The 13443-nt window shown below is 42.8% G+C and overlaps 1 protein-coding gene across 1 annotated transcript in view; it reads left to right on the top strand.

Moving 5' to 3' along the window:
- Positions 1-13443, top strand: part of CASR (calcium-sensing receptor) — a 39066-nt gene that overhangs the window by 19821 nt on the left and 5802 nt on the right. The window contains exon 4 of the mRNA XM_008940459.1: positions 11321-11551. Coding sequence (XP_008938707.1) covers positions 11321-11551 — 231 coding nt within the window. The remainder of the gene's footprint in view (positions 1-11320; positions 11552-13443) is intronic.

A 13443-nucleotide genomic window follows, 5' to 3' on the forward strand; every position in this document is an offset into this window, starting at 1 on the left:
CAAATTTGTGTTTAGCAAGATTTATTTTCCCCAAATACATGCTGACTAACAGACCTTTTTTTATTAGCATGATCCATGGCAGATCACATCCCTTCTCACAGATCACGTCTCATTTCTGGTTGGGATTTAAGAGACCTTTAGTTTCATTGGGCCTTACTTGGCCACCTTCTGTTAGATTTAAAAGTTCACTTGGAGTGCTCATTGTTTTTCTCAATATGGTACTTATGCACATTGATCAAATTACTCCTTGGTCTTATTTTGATAACTTAAACAGAGTAGGATTTTAGCCATAAAATTCATTTTCTGTTTTATTTCTCTATCTTGTCCATTTACTTATCCTTCTTTTTGGCATATATTCAGTATTGCTTTAACAGCATCGGCACAGCCAGACAGTGAAAAACAAAAATAAAAAAATCCCACATTTACATACTCTTAATACTTCCTCATTTATACATGCACAAGTTACATCAGCCTTCCCTGCCACAGCATGCACAGGTCACATTAAGTTGCCAGCAATACTCTGCAGGATATGGTACCCCTTCTGTGCCTCTAGCTTGAATTTCTTATGCCTTGATGCATGTCTGAATTTCACTGTATTCAACACAGATGTTTGAGAGCGATCTGAGGGAAATGCTTTGTCTTGATTATCATTTACCATTACCTTAATCCAGGCAATTTTTGCTGATTCTCCCAGCAGTGCTTTTGTATTTGATTTCAGAATATTGATGAACATACTGGGCAACAGTGAGCTGTATACTGAGGCTGGAGGAATGCCCCATGAACTGATGACACATTCATGATTGATTATCATGAACTGGTGATCTGTCTCTGTTGATATCTGGTTTTACAAATCTCTTGGGCAATTCTTGATCCATGAATGGATGCCCTGCAAGGGCTGAGGTGGAGGGAAACTTCAGGGACATTGTTGGGCGTGCATTACTTTTGCACGTGTACCAGAAAGGTGGACTGGGATTGCTGTGGTAAAATATTAGGCAGCATGTTGATTGTCATTCAAAGCCAGTGGCATTTATATATGTATAGCATAAACTGACTGTATTTTATTGCTCATGGAGTACCGTGATGAACTGTCTGGTTCTGTCAGCTTCTTAGATTCAATTTAAATTGATTGGGCTGTTCTCTAATGTCTTTTTAAGGACCTTCTACCTTCATTAATGTCACATTATAGCTCCAAAACAAGGACCCTTGGGATAACAATGTCCGGATTTTATTTTTTTTCTGATAGCAAGGGCAATGACATATAATTCATTTAGCTTTCCAGCTCCTTCTTAGTTGCCTCTCTAGCTTTGTAGCCTCTTAGGCTGCCATAAGGATCTGGCATACATTACACTTTTCATTTTTAGTATGTTTAAGAAATTTCTTAATATGTTACCTGGTGAATTTTCCTTCTTTTTTTTCTCCAGGGTTTTTTATGTTCTACTTTCCATTAATATAATATTTGTGTTTTGCAGCCCTGTTCAACTCTGTGTTGGATTAGTCCTTTTAGAACACACCACAGGAAATATTGATCTTTTGTTTGTATGAGCTTTACTTGTATGATGAGGATAGCAACATATCATTACCCCTGAGTTAATGAGCTTTTATTTTAATGAACACAGCCAAAATTTCTAAACTGATAGTAGGTACAGTCATTCGGTTGTTTCCTCTAGCTTGTCCATGGGTTCTCTCTCCATTCTGTTGGGTAGAGACCTCTGCCATCACTGGCCTACACTTGCACATCACTGGGGCAGGGACTAGGCAGAAGGCCACTTGATTTTGCACAGCATTCTATTTCATGTCTAGGGATTCTCCACACACATTGTTTTTCATTCGCTACCATGATTTTTGGCCTGATTGCTAGGAGCTGCATTAATGCTCGCCGTATTTGCGAGGAGGGGAGAGATGCTGTCACTCCAGCCATTCTTCTCCAGAAGGAATCCTCTGCAGTCAGTAGATCAGATTAAATCTGTTTGGGATGGCACTGAGCTGGAACCAAGGCTACTCTGGATGTCTTAACTCCTCAAGTTGCTTGTAGGAAGGACTCTTGTGGACTCTAGGGAACTAATAGTACGATATCATGTTTTGGGCTATATTAATATGTTTGGGTACCATAATACGGCTGGATCTTAATTTAAAACAGAAAAAGGAAAAAAATGTTAGAGGGAAAAACTCTTTTGTCATCTTTCTTCTCCTCTGGAGTTAGTCAAACTCACTAATTGCACTTAATTGAAACAGCACTGTCCAAACAAGCATTTTGTCAGATTAAAAATTGTTTCCCCTTTTTCCCATTAAAAAAAGTAATTACAGTTAAGAATGGAACTATGACTTGAAGGTCACATTTTTAAATTTGACTTTAAAAAAACACATTTGCACTGAGTTTCAGTTGACTGGATTTCATATGTTGTTTTCCTATGTAAATCCCAGCTTTCAGAAAATCCTGTAGTTGGGAGGTATGCAGAGGATGTTCATGCTCTATTTCCTCACGTATCATGTGGATCCAGTCAAGGCCAAGCACACAAAAACTTTCTAGTTATATTTTGCAGTCATGTCACACTTAGAAAAATCATCATTCTTTATCACAGACTGCTGAAGCGATGTGCTGTTAGCTGTCAGCTTTGCATGAAGTGGTACAAGCTCAGGACTGGCATTCTATAGACAAGTGCACTCAGAACAGCAGGTGTGCACATGGCCAGCATCAGTTCTGGAGGGCCCTCACAAAACAAAATATCCCGGTCCTATCCTTATTGTGTCCTCCTAATTGATAGTTAAGTTGGTCTGGAAAAACAGCCATGTGATGCCAAAACACTGTAAGATCATTTCTTGATTCCTTTGGGAACCTCTGTGACTCAGCAGGTGGGTCTTTCTGAAGCATTTCAGACTCAGTTTTGGTGTTCAGACATCTGGAAACACCAGTAAGTACCTAATGGGATTTTCTAAAGTATTTAAGTCAGACCTGGTTTGTGCAGCCTTTGTTGTGAAATCTACTGAGCTTGTGGTTTTGAGTTCTTTCCAGACATCCTTATAAAAATAATACTGTACTAAGGCTGATCCTAAGTCAGATTAGTCCTATTTTATATCAAGTCCCATTTTGAAATGTGTGCCTGTGACATTTTTTAAGTGACTTGTTTCTACTGTTGTAGCAGATATTCATTTGTTACTTCTGTCACCTTTCACTGTCAAGAAAGTGTCAAAGCTGCTGAAGTTTTTAATCAGCAAAGCAGTGTCTCTTGGTTGGTGGCTAGGAAACCACACAAGTTAACCCATCAAGCCCCCTTACAGGCAGTCCAACTAGTCCTTGCTGGTGGAACCTCTAAACTTCATCAGTTTCCAAGCAGACTGAGCACCTGGAGCATAGCATGAGACAAAGGAAGCACCAAGCACGTCCCACTGAAAAGCAAGTGAGGTGTTTCCAACACAGTCCATCAGAGCTCCTTCCTCTCCCAATTTCTGAAAGTCTCTACTGGGGTCGTGTTTCTCTCTTACAAAGTAAAACCAAAATCTACACGTGGGTGCCCACATCAGCACCACTGTTGTCCCTCAAGCAGAGAGTACTGGTTGATGGAAATGGGGGAGAGATTCGTGTCTCAACTGCCTGCGGATCTCATACCTCTGATGGAACCAGAACCAAACAAAACCAATTATAAGTAAAAACACACCAATCAGCACATGTAGTCATGGCAGCTTGATGTCCTGGACTTCTCTGGAGACCTGAATACAGTCAGTTGACTTTGCAGGGATAGGGATCTCTGCTTCTGTGAGAATATGTTGCCTCTTTTCCACAAATCACTGCATGTGTCATTTCTCTTCAAATGGAAGTCAGACTGACTGTCTAAGAGCTATCATCACTCTGGACCTCTCTAATCTTCCTTTATCTTCTTTACTGATCAAGAGGCTAGAACTAACTGCATTTTCCAGGGGAAACTGTACTATTGGTGTACATAATGGCACCATATCTTCAGTGTCATTTTCTTACTTTCGTATCCTAATATTTTGTTTGCTCTTTCAGCTGCATGGAGTGTTTTTATAGAGCTGCTTACAATAATGAATGGGTCTTTGTCTTGAGTGATTAGTTGATTTCGTTCACGTTAAAGATTATGAATAGCTTAAATGATTATTTCTAACATCTGGCATGTTGTATTTGTCATACATATTTAGCTTTCAGTTGTGCTGTCCATTGACCTACCTAGCTTTACAAGGAGGTCCTTCAGTTCTTATCAAATCGTAACAGCCTCAAATGCTCTCGAATTATTCTCAGCCTTTGTACAGCTATTCCTGAGTCTTCAGCTGAACTCTTTTTTTTCACCCTGTTTTTCAAGTCTCTGGTAGGTCTAGCATTTCACCCTGTCTTGCCAGAATTCCACTGCAGTACTGTCAATGAGTCTCTGGCTTGCTATCAATGTTTTCTCTCTTCAATTCTTTGACACCAGCCCTTCTTCCAGGGTTTATCTCCTGTTATTCATCTGCAGTGTTACCAATCTGACAGTTTCAGTCTCGGAACCTGCAGGTGTATATCGGTCCTTGTACATTAGGTAGAGACTAGTCTTTCTTATTTTGGCATGAAGTGCCCAACTACAGACCAGGAACTCCTTGATGGGGCTGGGCATGTATAACAGAAAGACACCCCACTTCTTTGTTGGGTGTTTACAATGAGAACCCCAACTCTCTTCCTGGGTTCCCTCTCCACCTGGGATACCCTTACAACAATAAACACTATTCATAATCACTTCTTCAGAGCAGAAAACCAACAGAAAACAGGCATCTTAGGTGGAATGTTGCAGGTGGTGTACAGTAATGAATCGCATCGTCCGCTGGCTGAAGAACTCTGAAAAAGTTTCTATTAATGGGGTTGCATATCTTAGCATCTTGGCTTTTAAAAAAACATCAGCATGACATGTGTTTCCCATTGGTGCACAACTGGTAGTAGGGGAGGAGGAGAGCTTATAAAGGGGAAGGAGAGCTCAGCTCCTGCTGGCAAGATGAATTCTTTGGGCAGAAGAGCTGGGTGCATTTCATCTTCCTCCACCTCCAGCTTCTGGAAACAGGTATTACTGATCAAAGGGACCAGTACCTTCCTGCTTGCTCAGGTCCTCTGTATCAGAACTGGTTGATACTGGGATGACAGCACTGCCTTTGCTAAAGCCTTAAGAGTTGGCCCTACATAAAAAAACAGGCAGAACAAGATAGCCCAAAGCAGAGAATGAAGCAGGAATTAAACATTGATATAGAGAGTAAAAAAGAAGAGCTTTTCTAGCATATAAATAAAGATCGACACATAGATAGAGGGATATGAAAGGAAAAAATATATCTATGCCTTCAAGGAACATTTCTTTTCAAGTATTTTAAAAATGGCTCTCTCAGAACTGGCATGGGCAGACTTCTTTCTGATACTTGACCACTGGCAGAAACCAAATCCTGTATGCCGTGACCACTGGGCTAATGTGACGGCTGATCTCTCAAGTCCTGACACCTGTTTCAGCACTATTAAAGTACATTCTTTTGGTGCTTGATTAGGAACCCAAAAAAAGAGGGAAGAATAGGCCCTCTGCAAGAACAGAGGACTTTAGAGCCCTAACAGCTCAATGGTTGGACTTGATGATCTTAAAGGTTCCTTCCAACCTAAAGGATTCTATGAATTCATACTGAAAGGGAGGACTGGCCATCTTCAGTACAGTTGCCAGCTTTTCCTCTTCACATTGAGCCATGAAGTGGAATTGTTCACTGCTGTCATCATGGGCACCCTGCTAAAACAAAGAGTGGTACCCACCAGCTGAGACCTGTTTTACAGGCCTGAATACAGCTAGGTAGACAGAAATTAAAACTCAGAGTGAGGAAACAGTGGTTCTGTCTCACATCTTATTACTAATTAGAGGATTTCAGGACATGCCACTTTGTTTAGTCCATCTGCTATCAAAGTGTACAATCAGTACATACTGTTTGCAGCTAGCTTGTGCACCAGAGCACAGAAGTCCAGCTTTGGACATTCCTGCACACACAATTAGCTGCTGCCTGACCACATTTACAATTTGAGTGGGTTCTTTTTACCTGCCACCAGCCCTAATACTAGTGACACAAAGTAAGCATCTCCTGCAGATCCAGAAAAGGTGGAGAAAGGCTAAGGAAGCTGACAAGGAAAAACAAAGCTATTAAGTGGTGGTTTATTAAAAGTAAGACAGCATCCTTCAAATAGCTGAGTTATGTCCAGGGAGTAAAATTGGAATGATCATAAACTCTAGCAAGTTAAATGTAAAAATAAAATAAGGCAGGCCAAAACCAGAATGAGGAACAGGCTGTAAATGGCGTAAAAGCTCATAAATCCTTATTTTTTAAACACTTCAGCAGTAGGGCTGTCTGTTGAGCCATAGATTATCACTGCAAAAGACAAGGTAAGGCCATGGCAGAAGAAAAGTGTACTTTTTATGGACAGACTTGAGAAGGTTCCTGACTTTATTTATGGGGAACTTGTAGAGGATCTGTCTGATTGAAGGGACTGTAGAAGAATCTATGGGACACAAGAGCAAAAGACACTTTAATACTTTGGTGCGGGTGAATGATGTTCATCCAAGAGCTCTGCCAGAGCTCACAGATGAGGTAGCTGAAATGCTGACTATGGTAACCATCACCTCACTTGAAACAGTCTAAGGCCCTGAGGCCTAGAAAGTTGACAGATGTGACATCAATTTTCTAAACAGGTTCTGGAGGAGATCCAAGGATCTAGCAAAGCTTGACTGTGCCCACTATTAGAAACTGTGATTAAAAAAAAAAAGGAAGGAAAAATAGAATATACTGAGGAGAACTCACCATGAATTTTGTAAAGAGAAGACCTACCTCACAAATCCCCTGAAGTTCTTTGAAGGCATTGGGATGTATATGGATAAGGGATTTCCTGTTCATAGAGTATGTTCAGGCAAGTCTAAAAGGCTTCTGGTAGTCTGTCACCAAATTCAGTCCTTGCATGGATTAACAGTTGGTTGAAAGACAGTCAGCAGAGGACAAACAGTGAGGTCTTCCTAATCAGAAATGGTCTTCCTAATCTCCCAGCTTCAGCATGTCACAGGAGTGAGTGGACTCCTCACACTGACTACTAAGTCAAAGAAGCAAATGCATGATTAAGATCAGTCACACTGGAGAAGGGACAGAGAGGTAAACAGTGCCCTGGGGCCACTTCATTACCCTTGGTGCACCTCACTTCAATATCATATGTGGATCTCAGAACTGGTGAAGGAGACTGAGAAAATTTGGAGATCAATGGAATAGCTTCTGTACCAGAAGCAGCAAAGCTGCATAGGGCTCATCAGCTTGGGAAAGAGGTGGCTGAAGATAGATCTGACAAGGGTCTGTACAATCCTGAGGGGCATGGAAAAGGTGACTAGCAAATGACAGTTCTTTGTCTTTTTCAGTGTAAACGTGAAGGTCATCACAAGAGATTAGTAGCTGCTCTGTTCCAACAGGCAAAAAGAGGTGCTTTTCTCATAAAATGTAGATCTCTTTGCTGTAGGAGGTTGTGGATGTGAAAGTTCACACAGGTACAGAACACAAATGTGCAACGTCATGGAAGAAACATCCACCGCAGGTTATCAGGTACAAAGACCTTTGGCCCAGGAAGTCACTGAGCTGCAAAACATGTGAGAGCATTCTGGGGAAGTATCACGTCCCCTTCTGCTCTTGTGTAGGCGTTTGCTGTTGGCCACAGTCAGAAACAGGTCCTGGCGAGATGGGCGGCTGGACTGACCTGATACAGCTGTATTTATGTTGTGGTTTTATGATCCTTCCATAAGAGTGGAAAGCACATGACCCAGAATATCTAGCCTGGATAAAACATGGGAAGTGATGTGGCTGAGAATGGCCTTACCAGGAACAATGGGAGGGTGAACTAGAGGACAGCTTGCATGTCTTTTCTGATAATAGGTGTTTTAATTAAAAGGCAGTGCAATTCAGCATGGAGCCTGTGACACAGGGGAAAAGGAAAAAAAAAAAAAAAAGGAAAAATTACAGAAAGAAAGAAATCTCTGAAGACAGCAGCTTGCACAATGCTCTCCCTGCAGGCTTCCACCAGCTGCTGACTGTGTGTTCAAGCCAGGAGGTCAGCACTTCTTTTGTAAACTCTTGGTTCCAGGATATGATACACACCTCCCAACACGTGCCTTCGCTGAAGAAGGGTCTTTGTGGATGGAGTCCTGGGTATTTATATTTCTATATTTAGTTACAAAACACAGTGACACATTTTTAGCTGTAAAGTCTTTAGCTAATTATTGATAGACTGATACCTGTAAAAGAGGGCTGCAGTAATTCAGAACCTACAACTTCCTCTTTTAAAGTTTAGTGCTTATATATTCCTTGGCTGTTCAAACTGTGTTTTCATCCTGTAGAGAGAAGAACTTGTGTGATATACAGATATCATCCTGGCATTTTCTTACCATCTAAAACAGGAGCATGTCCTAGTAGTTGTTCAGTTACCATTTCACACGCTGCCTGACCCTCAGAAATTTAGACTTGAGGGCAAACTCTGGTATTTGCTGGGAAGAGAAAACAGCTTTTGTTACTCCAGTTGTTCCTGTTGCCCTTCCATTTGGGAAGTTCCTGCAGGAACTGATACACTTGGGGTCCCCTGAACGCCTCCTGTGGCTACATAGTGGAAGCTGCAATTCTGTGCCCAGGGAAAGACAACATTAAGTGCAGATCAGTGCTTTAACATTAATACCTACCCACCAGATAGAGATATCAACTCATACATTAAATAGTTTGTAACCTCAGGCGTAGTGTGTGTGTGACCAAGGGAAACATACCGCTAAACTAATCCTACAAAACCCCACCAGGAGCTAGGGGTATATATTACTTTCTAAGAGGCCTAATGTCAGGAAGTAGGCAAAGGAATACACTAATTGAGATTAATGTCATGAAATTAAACCAAAAAAAAATGTTGCACCCAGGGAATCCAGAAGTTTCTCCACTGTCACGGTTTAGGGTCAGGGATCCAGGACATCCACCATCCATCTTGCTGACTATAAGACCAGCCAGCCTCCTGCTGCTGCAGCTGGCCAGGAGAGGCAGGACTTGAACTGAAGAATCTTCAATATAGCTCTTGCAAGTTTGTCTCCCAATGTGTGTATTAATTCTCATTAAAAGCAGCATGAGCTCTGCACCTCCTGTCTATGCAGAGAACAGTCAACCCAGCAGTGACAGCCAGTCAGGATACCCAAGTGTTGTTCAGCAGAGTGCTACAGTGCTACACGAGAGTGCAGTGCTGAGCTGGAGCGAGGAGAACCACAGCATTCAGCTCAACAGAATGACTCAAATCTGGTCTGGACGTCAGAGCTGCACGGGTCACCCTGTGGTAGGTGCTAGAGCCTGCAGAGGAATGCAGGTTCCCTGCTGGGACCTGTGCTGCTGGCAGGCAAGGTTCCTGCTAACATGTCCAAGATTGCAGCCCCTGCAAGATGAGGCCAAGGTGAGTTGATGCAGTGCAGACATCACCGTGGATTTGCAGACTTCTGACCTCAGAGCTGCTTCTATTCTGCTCTGTCCTTACCGTTCCCTGATGGACCTGGGCATGTACCACCTTCCTGGGTGCCTCTCAAGGACAAGGGGGAGGAGAGGAGAGCAGTCTCCTCTTTTCTTCCCTACAGCAGGCAATGCCCTGCCTCTCCACAGCAAAATTATCAGAGCAGAGCACCTTCTTTTGCCATGTCCGTCGGAGGGTGAGGTCGTCCAGGGACAGGTCCTGGCTATTCAGTAAGATTGTTTCAGCTGATATCATTTCAGCTGCACACCTTAAGGGAGAGCTGGTCTGCACAGGAGGGCTGGGGGGATGAGAAAGATTAAAAAAAATCCTGCCTCTGCCATCTCACCCACTGTTCAAAGCCTGAATACTGTGGCAATACTTCGATGTCCTTCCAGAAACATCACAAAAAACTGAAAAGATATTGCCAGCCATGTCCTTCATAGCACTACTGTGATTCTTCCAGACTCTTTCAGGCTGGTGGTGAGAGGAGGCTATCCCTGTATCTCTGGGGATTTTAGCTTGAGATAGGAGGATTCCAAAAACAAACAGAGAAAAATGAGACAATTTAGCAAAACTGACAGGAATTAATGAAGTGATTTTGTTCCCCTGACCCTGTGTTTCCAGGTGAAAAGGCTTCATCAAAACAATATTGTCTGTTCTACATCTATGGGGTGAGGAGAGCTCTGCCTGCCCAGACAAATTGATTCAGTTTTGGGTTTTTTCTTACATTTTGCCATTGAGGATTGTACCTTTGGGCACTTGCAGGTGAGGGAGAAAGGACTGGACTTTACAAGCTGTTGCAGGTGCTAGAACCACAGCACCAACTATGCTGCAGTGGTCTCTAGGGCAGCTGTCAGGTGCCCTCAGAGTCACCTCAGCTTTCCACAGATGAACTCTACAGAGAAACTAAGAACATCCATTAAATGAGGGGAAAAAAAGTCTGACATGTGCATAAACCAGCAATTAACTTCTGAAGAAAAATACGATGTGGATGAATTTTATCACAGGTGCCAGTAGAGGCTTTCCTTCATGCTGGGGTTCCTTTGGTCTACCTGTCAGGCTATCTAGATCATGAATTTTGCAACTGCAGTTGTCCTTGGGATTAACTGCTCTTCTCCACAGCATGTGACAGTTTAAGGCAAGAGGAGAATATTACAGGAGTCAACACGTGGGGGCAGGCAGAATGGAATTACTTGAAACTACACAACCAGGAGACAGGAGCCAAAAAAAAAAGTGCTATGAATTCTCCAGGCTTGCCATGTGATGAACAAACTTGATTTGTTGCATTTTACTGAAGTTCATTGGGCTTGGGGTTTTTCAATCAAAAGGCAAGTTTGAATCATTTCTCAAGCATTCTCATTATTGAGTGATGGATCATTCAAAGATGAGCGATGCCAAGTGAGAGCGTTTCTGCAGAGTGGTTGCAAGTGCAGGGTGAGGGATGCATGGGTGACTGAAACACTTCAGGGGCTGCTGCCACTGCTCTGCTCCTGATGAAGAGCTATGGGCTTGCAGAGGTGGCTCAGAGACTGAAGAATAATGCTAAATGGCTGATGAGGCAGCACCTGGGAAGTGTTACAGATGGGTGCTGACCACCTAAAGGGCAACGACACCTTGTGCTGTCTCTGAGGTTTTTACAGACTCTGTGTGTGTGTGCGGGTGGTGCCTGTGAAAGAAAGTCTGCTACTGCTGTGATTAATTATTTTTAATAGATTAAGGACAGCAGTAAAGTGATTATTTCCATTTCTGTCCCCATAGCAGATGTGTGCTATAGTAGGGTTGTGACACAGACATCAAGGTGTCTCTCTCTCTCTTTCTCTCTAGGTTCTCAAGCATCTGCGACACCTAAATTTCACCAATAACATGGGGGAGCAAGTGGATTTTGATGAGTTTGGGGACCTGGTAGGGAATTACTCAATAATCAATTGGCATCTCTCTCCGGAGGATGGCTCAGTTGTCTTTGAAGAGGTTGGGCACTACAACGTTTATGCCAAGAAAGGGGAGAGGCTCTTTATCAATGAAAACAAGATTCTGTGGAGTGGATTCTCAAAGGAGGTAAGTGCTTAAATCCTCACAGCAACATTACCCAAGTTTCTACAAGGATGAGAAATTCATTACCCAAGTCTCATTGTTGACCAAGTCAAGTTTTCATGAGCTCAGTAGTTTCATTGCTGGAAACAGCCATCTCTTCCACTCCCTCTACCTCTGTATCAAGAAGTGTCTCTTCCTGCTCCTAGTTAAATTCACAGATCTTTCTGCTGGCTTTACCTTCCAAGTCCCAGAGCCTTCCTCACCCTGTTGCCTTGCAAACCAAAGAGAACTATCCCTGTCAATCTGCCCAGGTGAACTTGGACATGGGGCTGAAATAGTGGGAGATGTCAGTACCTGCTACCATTTTAAAATCTACCAGAAGGGCTTGTGCAGTCCCAAAAGTATGTGATGTATCCATTGACTTTAGTCAGGCCTAAGTCCTTCTCCACTTTCTTGCATATGTTAGATCTTTTCAGCATAACTGTATTGTCACTAGCAGCCAGGGCTGTGTCTCCCCCGTGTGACGGGAACATGGTGCAAGGATCTCTGGAGAAGAGCCAGGTGAGCTGCCCCGTAGCCAGCAGCAGCCCACCCCAGCTCACTCCAGCCCAGCCAGGGAACCTGGCTCCCAGAGGGGATGCTGAGCAGGCATCTGGTTTGTGGCCTGGGAGGTGACGCAGGGAGCGTTAGCTCAGAAATGTCACTGCCAGGCCCTGCTGCCATGTTTAGTCATGTTAAATCAGCACCTGATGAAGGAACAGGGCAACTCCTTTCCAGGTGATTGTTCACATTGGCTGAGAGCAGGTAACTGCTTCTGAGGTAGCTACACTTACCTAATATATTTACACATCAGTTAAGCCTTACCTTTACTTCAGATACTCCAGCTTCACTTACGGTTTAAATCCAGAGCTCTCTGAAGGAGGCATGGGTCAGGCAGAGCACGTCACCGCAGAGACACCGAGCTTGGGCTTCTCTAAGCCAAGCTGGAGCCTCTGAGCATGAACTACAAGTGGAATTAGAGCCCCCTGATTTTCTAACTCCTCCTTGTCATCATTGCACATGTCATTGGCACCTTCTCCAACAGTTAGGATTTTAATGTTTTTCACTTAAACTGAGTAATTGTGTTCTCTTGTTCTAAATTCCTCCAACAATGCAATATTTGTCTTCATTCTCTGTCCTAGACTGTTAAAAATGCAACTGGATGTTGCTGAGTGTCAGGGCATGTAAATTGTGTGCCAGTGTGGGAATTTGTGATCTGTATGGCTGCTGCAGCCTTTTTTTCAGCTTAAAGAGTTTGAATATTTTACAGATAAAAGGCTCTGCTCAAAGATAGTAGCCAGCACTTCATACATTGAAGCCTTCTGTGCCTCTGCAATCCTCAAAAAGAGATTAAATGTAGTTAATTTTAACACAGGAACTTCAGCACTGGCCAGACTTACAAATGAACAAGTTAAGGAGTAGGTAAGATAGATACATTTTGGCAAAACTTTATGAAATTCCCCACAGAATACTGAGGAAGGAGCCAAAGCAATCTCAGAAGTACTAGCAATTCATCTCTGAGAGATGTGGTGGATGGGTGATGTCTCAAAGGATTAAGGGAGGGTAATTGCAATATGTGTTTTTAAAAGCAGGTACAGGAGAGCTAAGGGAATCACACACACTGGAGCTGAGTTTCAGTAACCTAAAAGACTTGATAAAACAAACAGTTTATAAACACTTAGAGGATAATAAACTGATAAGAAAAAGCCATCATGGAACTGTCAAGATGAAATCATGCCAAAGCAATTTACTTTTCCTCCTTGGAAGCTCAGTCAGCTTAGCAGATAATGGGGAAGCGGCTCATGACTTCAGTTGGACCTTGATTCAGCCCTGTTCAAAATTATCAGTGGCAGGCTTGGGCAAGAACGTACATGACG

Source organism: Merops nubicus, unplaced genomic scaffold (genome assembly GCF_000691845.1).
Source record: "Merops nubicus isolate BGI_N331 unplaced genomic scaffold, ASM69184v1 scaffold11115, whole genome shotgun sequence".
Classification (NCBI taxonomy): domain Eukaryota; kingdom Metazoa; phylum Chordata; class Aves; order Coraciiformes; family Meropidae; genus Merops; species Merops nubicus.